The sequence below is a fragment of the Panulirus ornatus genome, chromosome 20 (assembly GCF_036320965.1).
Source record: "Panulirus ornatus isolate Po-2019 chromosome 20, ASM3632096v1, whole genome shotgun sequence".
Classification (NCBI taxonomy): domain Eukaryota; kingdom Metazoa; phylum Arthropoda; class Malacostraca; order Decapoda; family Palinuridae; genus Panulirus; species Panulirus ornatus.
In genome coordinates, this window is record NC_092243.1 from 74143517 (window position 1) to 74163264 (window position 19748).

The window sequence follows — 19748 nt, forward strand, 5'->3', positions numbered from 1 at the left end:
AATAAACAAAACGTTCAATACAATGCCAGGGTATTGAAATGCAATAAACAAAACATTCAACAGAGTGCCAGGGTATTGTAATTCATTCTATTCTGATGAAGATTAAAGTTAATGAGAATCCTGTGATTGTTTTTTTCTTCACCAATTCTAAGTTAGATTTGCAGAGCAACGCTTGAAAGGGCAAAATGCAGATAATTTTCAACCTCCAATCTACTTCATTGTTTCATTTTCATCTGCAACAGAGTTGAAGAGCCTGACTCATTAAGATATGTCAACAAAAATGGAAGCAATGGATGGATAGCTCTAACTTCCACTTCTAGGCAGGAATCGCACATCAAGGGCCAAAAGTCTGAGACTGATTTCTTATCAAACATATCTCTTGTTCCTGAAACAGTCTTCAGCTCCAGAAATTCATCTTGACAATCATCAGGAACTTTTTCAACTATCAACTGGAGTGGGTTTCACACTAAATCGAACTCATCATCACTGAGTTCAGGAAAATATCAGCTGAATTCATGTACAATCTGTAGAATTATAGTTTGTAGAAAGATCAATACTCCAACAGTTTGAGTCTGCCAATCCGTGGTCCCAATTCCTCCCTACCTGAAACCCTAAAATTCCCTCTGGTTGAGAACCCCTGGTCTAAATACTAGAATGAACATTGCAGTGCAAGATTTGGAGTATCAAAATCTTTCCAACATTATCAACAAGGTGATGGTGAAGAAGGTTGTGAACATCAGGGAAAAAAAGGAACTGACATAATCTTTGGTGATTTTCAACTAACTTTTACAGTAGCAGCAATTTATACTAAATTTCAATATCAACCATGGATGAGTCAATAGACAGATGACTGCCTGAGCAACTGTTTATACCATCATCCATCCTCCTTACAAGCAGTCATTCCAGTCCTACACAATCTACAAATATATGCTGGCATAGTTCAAATACATTATGACACCTTTCAATGCAGGCTGGGAAATGTCAATTCGTGCTGGCCACAGGAGGGACACCTAACTGCCTCTCAGAAATAACCTGCTTTGGTAGTGCACTTGTGCAATGCCAATAAATTACCAGTCCTATAGACAGATAATATGCATCCACCTGGATTTTCATTTAAATTTCATATAATTTTACTCATTTTGTATGTCAATGCCACAATGCAGTAATTCAATCCCTAAAGCTGATTTCAAAACACAGAAAAATAATTGTATGCTAATTTTAGGGGATGAAATTACTGCATACAGGAATCCTTCCTATAACCAGCAAAATTAATGTTGTTAGTCCACCAACAAAAAGTCAAAATCTAATACATTTCTGGAAATTTGAATTTATCACACATATCTGGAACACTCCGAGAAAAATGTTTACTATTCATAGGACGCATGGCATAATCCAATAGACACTGTCTTACAGTATGGGCAATTAGACATTACTCGACCCCATGTGTCCTATACAGCATTCAGACAGGTATCTGGGTTGTCTTTATTTTTAATATCTAATTGTGCTTTGTATTGCTTTATGAGTATTTAACCTACGATTTTCCTCAACTTCATAACCCTCCTTGCTATCAAGTTACTAACATACGCTAAGAAATAATGGTGATGGGCCAAAAATCGAAAGCTAAATTCCTTATCCGTTGGCTAAACAACGAGTTTTACACAAGAACGAAGACCACAAGGCTGGGAAATGCTTGTCCTTATCCTGATAAGTTACCCCAAAATCTTAATACTAAACATAAATCCACATAACAATGAATATCCTAAGACTTAATCATGTGCTTTCGTGCAAAGGAAAATCACTAATTCTAATCCGTCTCGTTTACTCAAACTGTGCAAGATTTCAAGCCGTTTCAAATTTTACTAAATTCTTTTACCAGTATAAATATATATGGATGGTTAATATATGTCCAGATTTGTCATCGCCTTACCTTCTTCTTCCTCGTATTCGCCATTGTTATATCTTTCAATTCCCACAAATATCTAAATATCTATAAAGCACACTAGAGGCGTACGTGGTTCCAATATGACATGTCCACACCACGCGCAGTTGTTGAAGCCTTGTGGTTCAGCAAACGTTTTAATCAGCGATGAATGACCAAACGGTGTAACATTATCAGCGAACAAATCATAGTAACTATTCACTCCACAGAGAAATTAAGATAGAAATTTCAATGTCTCTTATTTCTGTCTCATATTATCTTAAGTGTTATTTCTAACATCCTTCTTTAATTCAATAGGGATAAATGATAAGATGAATGACTGAGTGCCATGTTTTTCGATGCTAAGTTTTATTCATTCATCCAATTTTGTTTCAATATTGACTACATATGCAACTCACTCTCATGGTAACAATTGATAATGCCACTAATGATCGCTTAAAAGGTAAATATTGTATATCAGTCTGACATAATTCCATGATATCACATAAAGCATAGTGCCCGTAGGGAAAAAAAGAAATAACTGTGAACCTCATACATGAATCAAGTGGCGGCATAATAATGCAAAACTCTTTTAATCACTATCATTCATAAACCTTTATCACTGAACTTCAAATAAGACACAAATATTTGATAAAAAGATCATTCGTAATCTTTAAAACGTTCTTGCCATTTTCTTCTGTTCTCCCAGTCTCAAATGATGTATTTATCAGTGGCATACGTTTCTTTCGCTTTACTCATAACAGCCATAACTGAAAATACAGCTGATACTTGTAACAGTCATTAATAAGAAAACAGCTGTTACACTTGACAGACGTAATTGAGAAATGGGATGGTACATTTAGCAGTCATAACTGGAAGTTGAGCTGGTATTTTTCGCATCCATAGGTAACAGCTGACACTTCTGACAGCCATAACTGAGAGATAAGTCAGTAGTTTTGACAGCCATAAGCCAGGGAACAGCTGATACTTTACTTTTGATAGCTATAGCTGAGGTTATAGCTGGCAGTTTTGACAGCCATAAGTGAGGGAATACTTGTACTTTTCATAATAATAACTGAGGTTACAGCTGATATATTTGAAAGCCATAACTGAGGAAGCAACTGACACTTTTGACAGCCATTACTGAGGGAACCACCAGTATTTATGACAACCATAACTACAGGTATATATATGGAACTTTCGACAGCCATAACTGAGGGAATAGCTTGTACTTTTGATAATCATAACTGAGGTTACAGCTGATACATTTGAGAGCCATAACTGAGGAAGCAACTGATACTTTTGACAGCCATACCTGAGGGAATAGCCAGTACTTGTGGCTGCCATAATTGAGGGAACACTACTACTTTTGACAGTAATGACTGAGGGAACAGCTGCTACTTTTAATAACCATAAATGAGGAAACAGCTGTTTCTTCTAACAGCCATAGCTGAGAGAACCGATTATACTTCTGATAGCCACAACTGAAAGATGCAATAGCAATACCTCAGGTTATAGCTGGTACATTTCACAACATTTAATGAGAAAACAGCAGGGACTTTTGACATCCATACATGAAGGTAGATATGGTACTGATGACATTCATAAGAAAGGGAACTACTGATGCCTTTGACAGTCAGCCAGGGCGTATGGGTGCAGCTAAAACTTTTAAGTTGTAACTCAAAGTACAACTAGAACTCAGGGCAATGTACGGCTGGTAATTTCACCGGTCAAAACTTAGGGTACAGCCAGCTTCCATAAGTTATAACTAGGGTACAACTGGTAATTTCAACGGCCAAAACCCAGGGTACAGTTGATACCTTCATGTTATGATTCAGGGTACAGCTGGTACTAGTAAAATAGTACTTTTTGAAGTTATAACTTTAGGGCGCAACTGGTATTTTAGAAGTTATAACTTAGGGTTCACTGGCACTTTAACAGACATCAGGATATAATTTGCATTCTAACGAGCACAGTAGAGTACAGCTAGTACTTTTAAGTTATAGATCAGGGTACAGCTGGTACTATTCAGTTCTAGTTCATGGTACAGTTGGTACATTTAACCGTCATTACTATGGCGCATCTGGCACTGTTAACAACCATAACTCAGGGTATAACTAGGACCTTTAAGAGCCATAACTCACGGTATAACTGGGACCTTTAAGAGCCATAACTCAGTTGGTACTTTTAAGTCATAACTCGTGCAGGATACTGCTGGTACTTTTAACAGGTACAACCCATAGTATGCTTGGTACTTATATTATTTATAACTTAGGGTACAGTTGGTAAAATATACGGTTATAAGAAAGTACAGCTGGTGTATGTATCAGTAATAACTCAAAGTATATAATGAAACCAAGCTTGCCTTACCGTGGCTATTTTCAACTTAATTCATCATTTAGATGGGGTTCTGGTTTGGGTTGTCGTAGGCATAACTGAGAGAGAGAGAGAGAGAGAGAGAGAGAGAGAGAGAGAGAGAGAGAGAGAGAGAGAGAGAGAGAGAGAGAGAGAGAGAGAGAGAGAGAGAGAGAGAGAGAGAGAGAGAGAGAGAGAGAGAGAGAGAGGCACGGAAACATGCTAAATAACACCAGTGCTCTATTAATTAAGGTATACAAGGTGAAATAGCCCAGGGGCAATGAGCTACTGGAGGAGTAGGATTATAGAGGGAAGGGAGAGGTTGGTTGTGGCAGGTTCTTGGCACTGGATCCTCGATGTTGGTGATGATATCATATGCCGAATCTACGAGGACCTCCTGGAGGAGTTGGGTGTGGCATGTATCGCGGCTCCGGAAGTGTGCGGTGACTGCCGGTTTGTGCTTTGGTTGCAGGAGGTTTCTGGAGTTGTACTAAGGTTGCAGGGATGCCACGGGTATGGCCGTAGGTCTCTTCTTGTTACATCTGCTTCTCCTGACAGGCGAATGCGAGTCCTGCCGAAGGTGGACGTCGGAGATGAGGCACCACTAGGAAACCAGCCAAGAAGATGAAACATTACTAATCACGTTGGGACTTCTACTGATGTTTGAGACGGCCAAAGGGTGACTTGAATCTGGTGTCACACGACCAAGGATTCAGGTATAGGATTGGTACACTTGTCTACAGCAAATTAACGCCCTGACTGCCTTCCTGCGGTAGTAGTTGTGATAACCGAGTATATGGGAGGCAAGAAAATTAAGTCGTTGTTATTATTAGTCACTGATATAAGATCTCATTTGCGTAGGGATGTATAACCTGAGTCGTTATCTAAGAGTAGCTATTGCAAACATGTCATCCGACTTTCAAAAATATTCAGCTGCTTCTAGCGTAGGATGCTTTTAAGAAAGTTCTTTTTATGCGATTATTTAGGTCCTCAAATTACAGAGGTATAAGTTTGTTGAGTATTCCTGGTAAATTATATGGGAGGGTATTGATTGAGAGGGTGAAGGCATGTACAGAGCATCAGATTGGGGAAGAGCAGTGTGGTTTCAGAAGTGGTAGAGGATGTGTGGATCAGGTGTTTGCTTTGAAGAATGTACATTATGTTTGAAATACTTAGAAAAGCAAATGGATTTGTATGTAGCATTTATGGATCTGGAGAAGGCATATGATAGAGTTGATAGAGATGCTCTGTGGAAGGTATTAAGAATATATGGTGTGGGAGGAAAGTTGTTAGAAGCAGTGAAAAGTTTTTATCGAGGATGTAAGGCATGTGTACGTGTAGGAAGAGAGGAAAGTGATTGGTTCTCAGTGAATGTAGGTTTGCGGCAGGGGTGTGTGATGTCTCCATGGTTGTTTAATTTGTTTATGGATGGGGTTGTTAGGGAGGTAAATGCAAGAGTTTTGGAAAGAGGGGCAAGTATGAAGTCTGTTGGGGATGAGAGAGCTTGGGAAGTGAGTCAGTTGTTGTTCGCTGATGATACAGCGCTGGTGGCTGATTCATGTGAGAAACTGCAGAAGCTGGTGACTGAGTTTGGTAAAGTGTGTGGAAGAAGAAAGTTAAGAGTAAATGTGAATAAGAGCAAGGTTATTAGGTACAGTAGGGTTGAGGGTCAAGTCAATTGGGAGGTGAGTTTGAATGGAGAAAAACTGGAGGAAGTGAAGTGTTTTAGATATCTGGGAGTGGATCTGGCAGCGGATGGAACCATGGAAGCGGAAGTGGATCATAGGGTGGGGGAGGGGGCGAAAATTCTGGAGGCCTTGAAGAATGTGTGGAAGTCGAGAACATTATCTCGGAAAGCAAAAATGGGTATGTTTGAAGGAATAGTGGTTCCAACAATGTTGTATGGTTGCGAGGCGTGGGCTATGGATAGAGTTGTGCGCAGGAGGATGGATGTGCTGGAAATGAGATGTTTGAGGACAATGTGTGGTGTGAGGTGGTTTGATCGAGTGAGTAACGTAAGGGTAAGAGAGATGTGTGGAAATAAAAAGAGCGTGGTTGAGAGAGCAGAAGAGGGTGTTTTGAAGTGGTTTGGGCACATGGAGAGAATGAGTGAGGAAAGATTGACCAAGAGGATATATGTGTCGGAGGTGGAGGGAACGAGGAGAAGAGGGAGACCAAATTGGAGGTGGAAAGATGGAGTGAAAAAGATTTTGTGTGATCGGGGCCTGAACATGCAGGAGGGTGAAAGGAGGGCAAGGAATAGAGTGAATTGGAGCGATGTGGTATATCGGGGTTGACGTACTGTCAGTGGATTGAATCAAGGCATGTGAAGCGTCTGGGGTAAACCATGGAAAGCTGTGTAGGTATGTATATTTGCGTGTGTGGACGTATGTATATACATGTGTATGGGGGGGGGGGGGGCATTTCTTTCGTCTGTTTCCTTGCGCTACCTCGCAAACGCGGGAGACAGCGACAAAGTATAATAAAAAAATATAATAATTTAGGTCCTAATGATCTTATTGTGTTTATACCCAATATGTGATTATACTACATTGAGATCTACATTAGTATATATTTTATTTGTAATCTTAGATGAAACATGTATTTCTGTATTTGATTTTCTTAGTATTTCGCCAAATCCGAATCCGATGTCAACTGCATACCAGTAATCTTACTTTTTTGACAAACTTATCCTCATGGTCATGGAGTCTTGAGACATATAAATATTTATAGTCAAGCTCCTTTTATCCCTTTGTAAGCTGCCTTATCATTGGCTGCAGAAGGATAACAGGCTTAATGTGATTGGTCGATTATGTTTGGGGTTGATGATTACTTGTGATAGTCTTACGTTCAACCAAAGTGGGCGGATCATGTCACTTGTTTGGTGAGATATTTGTTTTGCTGGAGTATTCGAGCAAGAACATCGTACCAGTATTTTTCTTATTGATTATTAAGTTTAGCTGCGACATTTAGTAGCAATATGTTTTTTTGTGAAAAATAACGTGACAGGATTATATATTGTGCTAGAAATTGGTGAGGGAAGATTAGGGACATACTGGTGTTAGATATCATTGTTGGTGAAATTCCTGTGTAAAGGTATCACAGTCATCATATGGAATTGAAAGAAAGACATTGTCTCCATATATGTAGTAGAAATTATTTTGACTTTTCGTGTGTGTGTGTGATTCCCTGTCTGCATAGTACGGGGAGAGAATTATATACTCTTGGGGGCCCATCTGAAATTTCTTTGCTGTAAAGTAGCCTATTAAACCTATGTAAACCTATGTAAACAGCATACGCTATAGCCTTTGGTTGCTCTGGTGTTGTGTCTCTTGAAAAACTTCACTGTAAATATCATCCATCTGATTTAGAAATTTGATGGATGTTATCAGGTCCCACCCTTCTCTTTCCTCTGTGATGGACAGCTTTGCATCCATCAGCCTATCTTCATAGCTCAGTTCTCTTAATTTAGATATTTCTTAGATGCTTTTCTCCATACTCTCTCGGTCAGAGCTTTTTGCCTCTTTAGGTGGAGTGACCAGACTTGCAAAGGCATAATCCAGTTTCGGTCTGATACATGTAGCGAATGATTTTGTGAACATGTCCATGTCCATATATTTCATTGTGATTCTTATACTTGCCTACAAAAGTCTGCTTGTTTCACATTCTTCCTAATTTGTAGCTCTAGGGATAGATTAGGCTCAATGTCATTTAACAGAACTCTTTTACATAGAGATTCCTGTAATTTATTTCTGGACAGGTAATAATCATACCATGGTCTTCTCTCATTTGTCCCCTTCTCTTCACCTTGCATTTTTTTTGATTGAATCTCATCTTCCATTTATCTGACCAACTTGGAGTTTGACAGGGCTCTTTTGTTGGTGGATGCAATCATCATTCTGTATTTCTCTCATGACCTTGGCATTGTCCACAAATATGTTTAAGTATGATTCCAGTCCATTAGGCAAGTCATTTACAGACACCACGAATAGCATTGGGTCCAAGACTGACCCCTGCAGCCCTGTGCTAATACATATTTGTACTTTATGGGTATGGTTTTACGCTCTTGGGATCCCCATCTCTTGGACATTCTCTGTCATAGAATTTTTTGAATTTCATGTATGTAGTGTGCATTAACCATGTTGTCAGTGGTTTTATTCCATTCATCCTCCATTCATATACTATAAAAGTATTTCTTTACATAATTTTGATATGTTTCTTGCTTAATTTCATGTCATATTGCCTGGTTGCCCTCTCTATAAATCTTTTCAACATAAATCAAAAGATATTTCACACCTAATTCCTTTCATCTCTGGTATCCTTTGAGTAATTTAAAGTTGTATATTTAATGTTAGAGACGCAAAACATTTTCTTATAAGCATTCAATTAGTTATCTGATCCACATAGCAGCACCTCTTCACTAATCTACCATCCTTTGCTAAATGTGATCATGATCCTTTCAGTCACCACCCCACAATTAGAAAACTGGTCCTTATCCATCTTGTGCAGATACCCTGAGTAGTTTTATCTAAATGCAGAGATAGATCATTGCATATAATTTTTTTGGCTTGGTGTACCTTTTCCCCAGTTTTTAACAAATAGCCAGACACTCAGTCTCTCCCAGATGCCTTACTTTACACTGTTTTTATCTCCTTTTTTTACGGCTCAGTACCAAGACCTTCATATGTTTCAGTCATTCATGTTTCCCTCTTATGAATCAAGAACATATATGCAAACTTCCACTGCTTAACAAACATTCACTATCCTCTTTCAGTATTCCATCTGTGTCATGCACACATTCTTTGGTTTTGAAAGCTTTTAAAATCTCATCCTTCAGTGCACAGACCCTTCTCAACCTTTTAAAAGTACTTATTTTTGAATTTCACACTTTCCTACCTTATCAGATTTTCACCTGCCATCTTACAACCTATTTTCCTTTTCACCGTATGTATATCTTTTGATTTTTTTTTTATCTTTTGTCATTTTTTGATATGCTTCTTACTTCCCTTTGAGTGGCATTTTCACGTCCTTATTTATTTCTACTCTGTCACACAGCTTTCTTAATTTGTATTTCCTCTACTGCATTCAAGTTGATTATATTATCCAAAATCTTCCCAAGTTTTTATTATCTTTCTTTTACAAAGTCATACTTGGGTCGCACTTTATTGAAACCTTTGCTTATATTTGTCTTTTGGTTGACAGGAAAGTTGCTGTTCGACGATGGGACTTAGAAAAGAAATCATTGGTGTCCAAGCCAGCTACAAATCATCCACTGCAAGGAGTTAGTTTTTTTCTTTTATTTTCCTAAAATTGTATCTTCATCTTTCTGTTATATCATTATGGTGATAAGTGGTTGAGGAAAGTTTTTTTTCAGCAGTGTATTTATAACTAGCAACCAGTTTTCTAGATATTTTTTAACTATTATGTATTTTATTAATTTCTAATCTTATTGGATTACCTAGACAAAAAGCCTCTCACTGGTCAGTATACTTATGAATATATATCTAGCACATGTTGATTATTGAAGCACATAATTCAATCAACATTCACTTTTTAGAATTTCATTAGGTTAAGTTTGGCAGAGATGAGCTTGAGGTTGATAAAATTACATTTTTGCCTTATGAGACTGTGAATTGGGCTAGAAGTAATGAAAATAAGCTTAGACCATATGAAGTCCCAAATGAATGTACAGCATTATTACTTTGTATTGACAAACCAAACCTGACGTTATGATAAACCTTACATAAGAAAGCCTGCACTATGTAAAACCTCAGAAAATTTTATTGTAGCTTACATTGAGTTATTAAGGACAAGAAACAATTGACTTGACTGATTGAGTGAGTGTGCCTGGGTTTGATACCTGGACTTGGCAGTCAGCTTGCAGCCAACTCAGCTTTTCATCCTTTCCTTGGGGCTTGTTGATTGTTGGGTACTTGGCATAGGCTGGGGTATATTTTACTTATAATTACCCCATGACCGATATCTGTAAAAGAGTTTTGCTTGATTTCTTTTATGATATAATCATCATGTATGACAAAAATAAGGCATTTAATGTTATCTATTTAGATTTTCAAAAAGCTTTTCATAAGGCTCTGCATCAAAGGTTACTAGTAAAAATTAAGTCAGATGTGGTTGATGTTCATTAGATAGGAAATTGGTTGACTGGCCATAAACAAAGAGGTGAGATTAATAGTTAAGCCTTATGATGGTTAGAAGTAATAAGTGGATCAAAAGCTGAGAGTAAATGTGAATAAGAGCAAGGTTATTAGGTTCAGTAGGGTGAGGGACAAGTAAATTGGATGGTAAGTTTGAATGGAGAAAAACTGGAGGAAGTGAAGTGTTTTAGATATCTGGGAGTGGATTTGGCGTTGGATGTAACCATGGAAGTGGAAGTGAGTCAGGGTGGGAGAGGGGATGAAGGTTCTGGGAGTATTGAAGAATGTGTGGAAGGCAAGAACGTTATCCCGAAGAGCAAAAATGGGTATGTTTGAAGGAATAGTGGTTCCAACAATGTAATATGGTTGCAAGGTGTGGGCTATGGAAAGGGTTGTGTGGAGGAGGGTGAATGTGTTTGAATGAGATGTTTGAGGACAATATTTGGTGTGAGGTGGTTTGATCGAGTAAGTAATGAAAGGGTAAGAGAGATGTGTTGTAATAAAAAGTGTCGTTGAGAGAGCAGAAGAGGGTGTATTGAAATGGTTTGGTCACATGGAGAGAATGAGTGAGGAAAGATTGACAAAGGGGATATATGTGTCAGAGTTGGAAGGAATGAGGAGAAGTTGGAGACCAAATTGGAGGTGGAAAGATGGAATGAAAAAGATTTTGAGCAATAGGGGTCTGAACATACAGGAGGGTGAAAGGCATGCAAGGAATAGAGTGAATTGGAACGATGTCATATATTTGGGTGGACGTGCTGTCAATGGATTAAACCAGAGGATGTGAAGCTTCTGGGGTAAACCATGGGAAGTTTCGTAGGGCCTGGATGTGGGAAGGGAGCTGTGGTTTCGGTGCATTATACATGACAGCTAGAGACTGAGTGTGAACGAATGTGGCCTTTGTTGTCTTTTCCTAGTGCTACCTCACACGCGCACGAGGGGAAGGGGGTGCCATTTCATGTGTGGTGGGGTGGCGACGGGAATGGATGAAGGTAGCAAGTATGAATTATGTACATGTGTATATATGTATATGGCTGTGTATGTATATGTATGTATACGTTGAAATGTATATGTATGTATATGTGCATGTGTGGGCATATATATATACATGTGTATGTGGGTGGGTTGGGCCATTCTTTCATCTGTTTCCTTGCACTACCTTGCTTACGCAGGAGACTGGCAAAATACAATAAACAAAAAACAAATTAAAAACCATGGAGGCATCACACACCCCTGCTGCAAACCGACATTCACTGGGAACCAATCACTTTCCGCTCTTCTTACTCGTACACATGCCTTACATCCTTGATAAAAACTTTTCACATACCCTGGTTCAGTCCTTTGACAGCATATGTAGATTTATTTTCCTGCTTTTTTCATCAGAAAATTTTGATATTTTGCAATGCAGTCCATCATCAATATCATTGATCTGTATGAGAAATAGAACTAGTCCAACAACTAATCCTTGTACATTATACATGTCTAACTATTCTAAGTGTTCTATTTGCAGGTAAGAGACCGAACATTAAAACAAGGAGGACCGTCTCTTGACAAGAAAAGTAAGCCAGCTGTTCAGTCTGTAAGTATGTTGATTTTTTTTTGTTTATGGAAGCGTAGCCAGACATGTTGTAGCATATAGGATATCAAGTGATATAGCTCATAATTGATAGTATAAATATATGTGGTCATATTTTTGTTTTGGGAGCGCCTGAGTGAGTGTGTTAGCAGCTTTGATGCACGAGACTGGGTTATGGTGATGGGTGATTTGAATGCATAGGTAAGTAGTGTGGCAGTTGAGGGTATAATTGGTGTACATGGGGTGTTCAGTGTTGTAAATGGAAATGGTGAAGAGCTTGTAGATTTGTGTGCTGAAAAAGGACTGGTGATTGGGAATCCTGGTTTAAAAAGAGAGATATAAATAAGTATACGTATGTAAGTAGGAGAGATGGCCAGAGAGCTCTATTGGATTACGTGTTAATTGATAGGTGCGTGAAAGAGAGACTTTTGTATGTTATTGTGTGGAGAGGGGCAGCTGGAGGGATGTCTGATCATTATCTTGTGGAAATGAAGGTGAAGATTTGTAGAGGTTTTCAGAAAAGGAGAGAGAATGTTGGGGTGAAGAAAGTGGTTAGAATAAGTGAGCTTGGAAAGGAGACTTGTGTGAGGATGTACCAGGAGAGATTGAGTGCAGAATGGCAAAAGGTGAGAGCAAATGACGTAGGGTAATGGGGGAGGAATGGGATGTATTTAGGGAATCAGTGATGGCTTGCGCCAAAGATGCATGTGGCATGAGAACGATGGGAGGTGGGCAGATTAGAAAGGGTAGTGAGTGGTGGGATGAAGAAGTAAGATTGTTAGTGAAAGAGAAGAGAGAGGCATTTGGACGATTTTTGCAGGGAAGTAGTGCAAGTTTATTTTTTTCTTTTTTTTTCTGTCTCCCGCGTTTGCGAGGTAGCGCAAGGAAACAGACGAAAGAAATGGCCCAACCCACCCCCATACACATGTATATACATATGTCCACACACGCAAATATACATACCTACACAGCTTTCCATGGTTTACCCCAGATGCTTCACATGCCCTGATTCAATCCACTGACAGCACGTCAACCCCGGTATACCACATCGCTCCAATTCACTCTATTCCTTGCCCTCCTTTCACCCTCCTGCATGTTCAGGCCCTGATCACACAAAATCTTTTTCACTCCATTTTTCCACCTCCAATTTGGTCTCCCACTTCTCCTCGTTCCCTCCACCTCCGACACATATATCCTCTTGGTCAATCTTTCCTCACTCATTCTCTCCATGTGCCCAAACCATTTCAAAACACCCTCTTCTGCTCTCTCAACCATGCTCTTTTTATTTCCACACATCTCTCTTACCCTTACGTTACTTACTTGATCAAACCACCTCACACCACACATTGTTCTCAAACATCTCATTTCCAGCACATCCATCCTCCTGCGCACAACTCTATCCATAGCCCACACCTCGCAACCATACAACATTGTTGGAACCACTATTCCTTCAAACATACCCATTTTTGCTTTCCGAGATAATGTTCTCGATTTCCACACATTCTTCAAGGCTCCCAGAATTTTCGCCCCCTCCCCCACCCTATGATTCACTTCCACTTCCATGGTTCCATCTGCTGCCAGATCCACTCCCAGATATCTAAAACACTTTACTTCCTCCAGTTTTGCTCCATTCAAAGTGAATGTTAGATGTATAAAATAAAGAGGCAGGAGGTCAAGAGAAAGGTGCAAGTGGTGAAAAAGAGGGCAAATGAGGGTTTTAGGGAGAATAAAAAGATGTTTCGGAATGAGGTAAATGAAATTTCTGATGTCATATTTGTGTTTGTGCTTTGCTATGAGTTCACTTCATGTGGAAAGATTTTTTTATGCTAAGCTGAAAAGCTTTTAGCGAGGTTATGCCATCAGCTGGGATTATAGTTTTTTATTTTTTTTAGTTATTACTTTTCATTTTTTGATATTGTTGTGGTGCCACTACTCTATTGCTCAGAAATATCTGTATCGAATTTTGTCTTCTCTGGATCTCATTAGGTTAAAAGCACTTGTATGCAGTTGGTTTGAACATCAAATATAAGAAAAGTCTAGGGCACAGAACCCACAATTTATCCATAATATGTTTTAATAGATGGTATTAAGTACTGTATATTTTGTGAGAGCTCTGAAATATTGCAGATGGTGGTTGATCCCTTATCATCAGTTCTGGATGGCCCTGACCCATTGAGTGATCTGCTTGCTGTTCCAGACCCACTGTCTGGGAAGATTTCTGTTTCTCGACAGGTAATTGTGAATATTGTTATTTTGTACTTGTTTGCACTTTTCCACAGTATTGAGGCAGGACTATGAACAGATGAAGAAAAAGCCTTATTTGCTCACATCCATTCTTTAGTTGTAATAATAAACTGAAACCACAGCCCCTGATCCACAATTAGGTCCCACAAACCTTTCTGTGATTTTCCCCTTCTTTTTCATGTGCCCTGGTTCTGTCCATTGACTGCACATCATACCCAGTTTACTCTATCCTGTGCATGTTTTTCTTTCCTCTGCATTATCAAGCCCTGATTACTCCTCTTTTTCACTCCATCCTTTCCTCTCAAATTTGGTTTCCCTCTTCTCCTTGTCCCCATCACTATTGACATGCATTTTCTCTTTATTAACCTCTCCTTACTCATTCTATCCATATGTCCAAGCCATTTCAGCAGATGCTATTTAGCTCTCTCATCCATGTTTTTCTCATTACCACTCCTCTCTCATACTAGATCAACTCTCCCCACACCACATATTGCCTCTAAGCATTTCATTTCCATTATATGAACCCTCCATGCCTTGCATCCATACATCATCATTGGGACTACTATACCTTCAAACATACCCATTTTTTTCCCCAGATAGTGACCTCTCTTTCCACACTTTCCACAGTGCTCCTCGAACTTTTGCCCTTTCACCCACCCTCTGACTCACCTCTGCTTCTGTGGTTCCATTCACTGCCACATCCACTCCCAGGTATCTAAAAGACCCCACTTCTTCCATATGTAAACACCATGACACCAACATTTACTCCAACTGTCCGACCAGTGAAGTGGTGACTGATTGAGAATGTTCTTGAGTAGTTTAGAGGGTCGGATCTGTGATTGCCTAGTGTTAACTCCATGACACTGACATATATCAGCACTGTCATGTACCTTATTCCCACCCAGCATCCCATCAGGAATGTCTTTACCATCTTTGTTCTATCAAAGCTCGCATACACCTCCCCAGCCTGGTCCTTGTGCCTTCCACCTACACAGAAGAACCTTGGTCTGTCTCACATCTTTTCCCAAGAGACCATCGTCCTGCTGAATTCCTTTGTCACTAAGATTTCCTCCCCGACCCTCTTTTGTCACAACAGTTGCCTTGTACCAGCTACACTTCCGCAGACAAAAGCAGTTCAGTTCTTTCTAGTGTGAATGTCCTAAGCAATTCACAAGCAGCCGTAATCACCAATACATTCACAGTGTATGACCCATTGAATGTAAAACTACCTGTATATCTGCCACTTACTTATATGCTCATCCAGAGCATAGTAGTATCCAGTTCCACCATGATCTTAAGTTATTTTTTGATTAATTATCAGTTACTATTATGATCCCCAAATTCTTTAATATCTTGACAATTTTTCAGCTGATTGATTGTCATGGATACAGAGCTGTGGTTTCAGGGCACTGCATGACAGCTAGAGACTGAGTGTGAACGAATGTGCCCCTTTTTTGTCTGTCTTTCTGGCACTACCTTATAAGCGGGGGATAATGATGCTGTTTCCTGTGGGGTGAGGTAGCGCTGGGAATGGATGAAGGCAAGCAAGCATGAACATGTACATGTGTTTATATTTTTTTTTTTTTGCCGCTGTCTCCCGCGTTTGCGAGGTAGCGCAAGGAAACAGACGAAAGAAATGGCCCAACCCACCCCCATACACATGTATATACATACGTCCACACACGCAAATATACATACCTACACAGCTTTCCATGGTTTACCCCAGATGCTTCACATGCCCTGATTCAATCCACTGACAGCACGTCTACCCCGGTATACCACATCGCTCCAATTCACTCTATTCCTTGTCCTCCTTTCACCCTCCTGCATGTTCAGGCCCCGATCACACAAAATCTTTTTCACTCCATCTTTCCACCTCCAATTTGGTCTCCCACTTCTCGTTCCCTCCACCTCCGACACATATATCCTCTTGGTCAATCTTTCCTCACTCATTCTTTCCATGTGCCCAAACCATTTCAAAACACCCTCTTCTGCTCTCTCAACCACGCTCTTTTTATTTCCACACATCTCCCTTACCCTTACGTTACTTACTCGATCAAACCACCTCACACCACACATTGTCCTCAAACATCTCATTTCCAGCACATCCATCCTCCTGTGCACAACTCTATCCATAGCCCATGCCTCGCAACCATACAACATTGTTGGAACCACTATTCCTTCAAACATACCCATTTTTGCTTTCCGAGATAATGTTCTTGACTTCCACACATTCTTCAAGGCTCCCAGGATTTTCGCCCCCTCCCCCACCCTGTGATCCACTTCCGCTTCCATGGTTCCATCCGCTGCCAGATCCACTCCCAGATATCTAAAACACTTTACTTCCTCCAGTTTTTCTCCATTCAAACTCACCTCCCAATTGACTTGACCCTCACCCCTACTGTACCTAATAACCTTGCTCTTATTTACATTTACTCTTAACTTTCTTCTTTCACACACTTTACCAAACTCAGTCACCAGCTTCTGCAGTTTCTCACATGAATCAGCCATCAGCGCTGTATCATCAGCGAACAACAACTAACTCACTTCCCAAGCTCTCTCATCCCCAACAGACTTCATACTTGCCCCTCTTTCCAAAACTCTTGCATTCACCTCCCTAACAACCCCATCCATAAACAAATTAAACGACCATGGAGACATCACACACCCCTGCCGCAAACCTACATTCACTGAGAACCAATCACTTTACTCTCTTCCTACACGTACACATGCCTTACATCCTCGATAAAAACTTTTCACTGCTTCTAACAACTTTCCTCCCACACCATATATTCTTAGTACCTTCCACAGAGCATCTCTATCAACTCTATCATATGCTTTCTCCAGATCCATAAATGCTACATACAAATCCATTTGCTTTTCTAAGTATTTCTCACATACATTCTTCAAAGCAAACACCTGATCCACACATCCTCTACCACTTCTGAAGCCACACTGCTCTTCCCCAATCTGATGCTCTGTACATGCCTTCAACCTCTCAATCAATACCCTCCCATATAATTTACCAGGAATACTCAACAAACTTTTACCTCTGTAATTTGAGCACTCACTCTTATCCCCGTTGCCTTTGTACAATGGCACTATGCACACATTCGGCCAATCCTCAGGCACCTCACCATGAATCATACATACATTAAATAACCTCACCAACCAGTCAACAATACAGTCACCCCCTTTTTTAATAAATTCCAGCGCAATACCATCCAAACCTGCTGCCTTGCCGGCTTTCATCTTCCGCAAAGCTTTTACTACCTCTTCTCTATTTACCAAATAATTTTCCCTCAGCCCTCTCACTTTGCACATCACCTCGACCAAAACACCCTATATCTGCCGCTCGATCATCAAACACATTCAACAAGCCTTCAAAATACTCACTCCATCTCCTACTCACATCACCACTACTTGTTATCACCTCCCCATTAGCGCCCTTCACTGAAGTTCCCATTTGCTCCCTTGTCTTACGCACTTTATTTACCTCCTTCCAGAACATCTTTCATTCTCCCTAAAATTTAATGATACTCTCTCACCCCAACTCTCATTTATATGTTGATATGTATATGTGGTTTCAGAAGTGGTAGAGGATGTGTGGATCAGGTGTTTGCTTTGAAGAATGTATGTGAGAAATACTTAGGAAAGCAAATGGATTTGTATGTAGCATTTATGGATCTGGAGAAGGCATATGATAGAGTTGATAGAGATGCTCTGTGGAAGGTATTAAGAATATATGGTGTGGGAGGCAAGTTGTTAGAAGCAGTGAAAAGTTTTTATCGAGGATGTAAGGCATGTGTACGTGTAGGAAGAGAGGAAAGTGATTGGTTCTCAGTGAATGTAGGTTTGCGGCAGGGGTGTGTGATGTCTCCATGGTTGTTTAATTTGTTTATGGATGGGGTTGTTAGGGAGGTGAATGCAAGAGTTTTGGAAAGAGGGGCAAGTATGAAGTCTGTTGGGGATGAGAGGGCTTGGGAAGTGAGTCAGTTGTTGTTCACTGATGATACAGTGCTGGTGGCTGATTCATGTGAGAAACTGCAGAAGCTGGTGACTGAGTTTGGTAAAGTGTGTGAAAGAAGAAAGTTAAGAGTAAATGTGAATAAGAGCAAGGTTATTAGGTACAGTAGGGTTAAGGGTCAAGTCAATTGGGAGGTGAGTTTGAATGGAGAAAAACTGGAGGAAGTAAAGTGTTTTAGATATCTGGGAGTGGATCTGGCAGCGGATGGAACCATGGAAGCGGCAGTGAATCATAGGGTGGGGGAGGGGGCGAAAATCCTGGGAGCCTTGAAGAATGTGTGGAAGTCGAGAACATTATCTCGGAAAGCAAAAATGGGTATGTTTGAAGGAATAGTGGTTCCAACAATGTTTTATGGTTGCGAGGCGTGGGCTATGGATAGAGTTGTGCGCAGGAGATGGATGTGCTGGAAATGAGATGTTTGAGGACAATGTGTGGTGTGAGGTGGTTTGATCGAGTAAGTAATGTAAGGGTAAGAGAGAAGTGTGGAAGTAAAAAGAGCGTTGTTGAGAGAGCAGAAGAGGGTGTTTTGAAATGGTTTGGGCACATGGAGAGAATGAGTGAGGAAAGATTGACCAAGAGGATATATGTGTCGGAGGTGGAGGGAACGAGTAGAAGTGGGAGACCATATTGGAGGCGGAAAGATGGAGTGAAAAAGATTTTGTGTGATCGGGGCCTGAACATGCAGGAGGGTGAAAGGAGGGCAAGGAATAGAGTGAATTGGATCGATGTGGTATACCGGGGTTAGCGTGCTATCAGTGGATTGAATCAGGGCATGTGAAGTGTCTGGGGTAAACCATGGAAAGTTGTGTGGGGCCTGTATGTGGAAAGGGAGCTGTGGTTTCGGGTATTATTGCGTGGCAGCTAGAGACTGAGTGTGAACGAATGGGGCCTTTGCTGTCTTTTCCTAGTGCTACCTCGCACACATGAGGGGGGAGGGGGATGGTATTCCATGTGTGGCGAGGTGGCGATGGGAGTGAATGGGGGCAGACAGTGTGAATTGTGTGCATGGGTATATATGTATGTGTCTGTGTATGTATATATATGTGTACATTGAGATGTATAGGTGTGTATATTTGCATGTGTGGACGTGTGTGTGTGTATACATTGTGTATGGAGTTGGGTTGGGCCATTTCTTTCGTCTGTTTCCTTGCGCTACCTCGCAAATGCGGGAGACAGCGACAAAGCAAAATAAAATGAAAAATAAAAAAAAAAAAATGTATATGTATATATATGTGCATGTATGGGTGTTTATGTATATATATATGTGTGTAGATGAGTGAATGGACCATTCTTCTTCTGTTTCCTGGCGCTACCTTGCTGATGCAGGAAACAGTGATTAATATGATAAATGATAAATAAATAGATATGAATATGTTAATATCTCCTATGGTCATGTTAGGTTAGGTCTGTAGTAAGTAAAGAAATTATTCCAAATACCTTAGGATTAAGATATTTTTTCTATTCGTTTATATG

General features: G+C 40.1%; 2 protein-coding genes across 3 annotated transcripts in view; one reads left to right on the forward strand and one right to left on the reverse strand.

The window, feature by feature from the left end:
* The window catches only part of LOC139756141 (pescadillo homolog), a 77339-nt gene extending 75251 nt beyond the window's left edge, over positions 1-2088 (reverse strand). The window contains exon 1 of the mRNA XM_071675276.1: positions 1928-2088. Coding sequence (XP_071531377.1) covers positions 1928-1951 — 24 coding nt within the window. The 5' untranslated portion in view covers positions 1952-2088. The remainder of the gene's footprint in view (positions 1-1927) is intronic.
* Positions 2089-7082: 4994 nt separating this feature from the next.
* Positions 7083-19748, forward strand: part of LOC139756142 (VPS35 endosomal protein-sorting factor-like) — a 105481-nt gene continuing 92815 nt past the window's right edge. For both annotated transcript variants that reach the window (XM_071675277.1, XM_071675278.1), the window contains exons 1-4: positions 7083-7157; positions 9476-9554; positions 11939-12007; positions 14132-14236. In XM_071675277.1, coding sequence (XP_071531378.1) covers positions 7099-7157; positions 9476-9554; positions 11939-12007; positions 14132-14236 — 312 coding nt within the window. In that variant the 5' untranslated portion in view covers positions 7083-7098. The remainder of the gene's footprint in view (positions 7158-9475; positions 9555-11938; positions 12008-14131; positions 14237-19748) is intronic.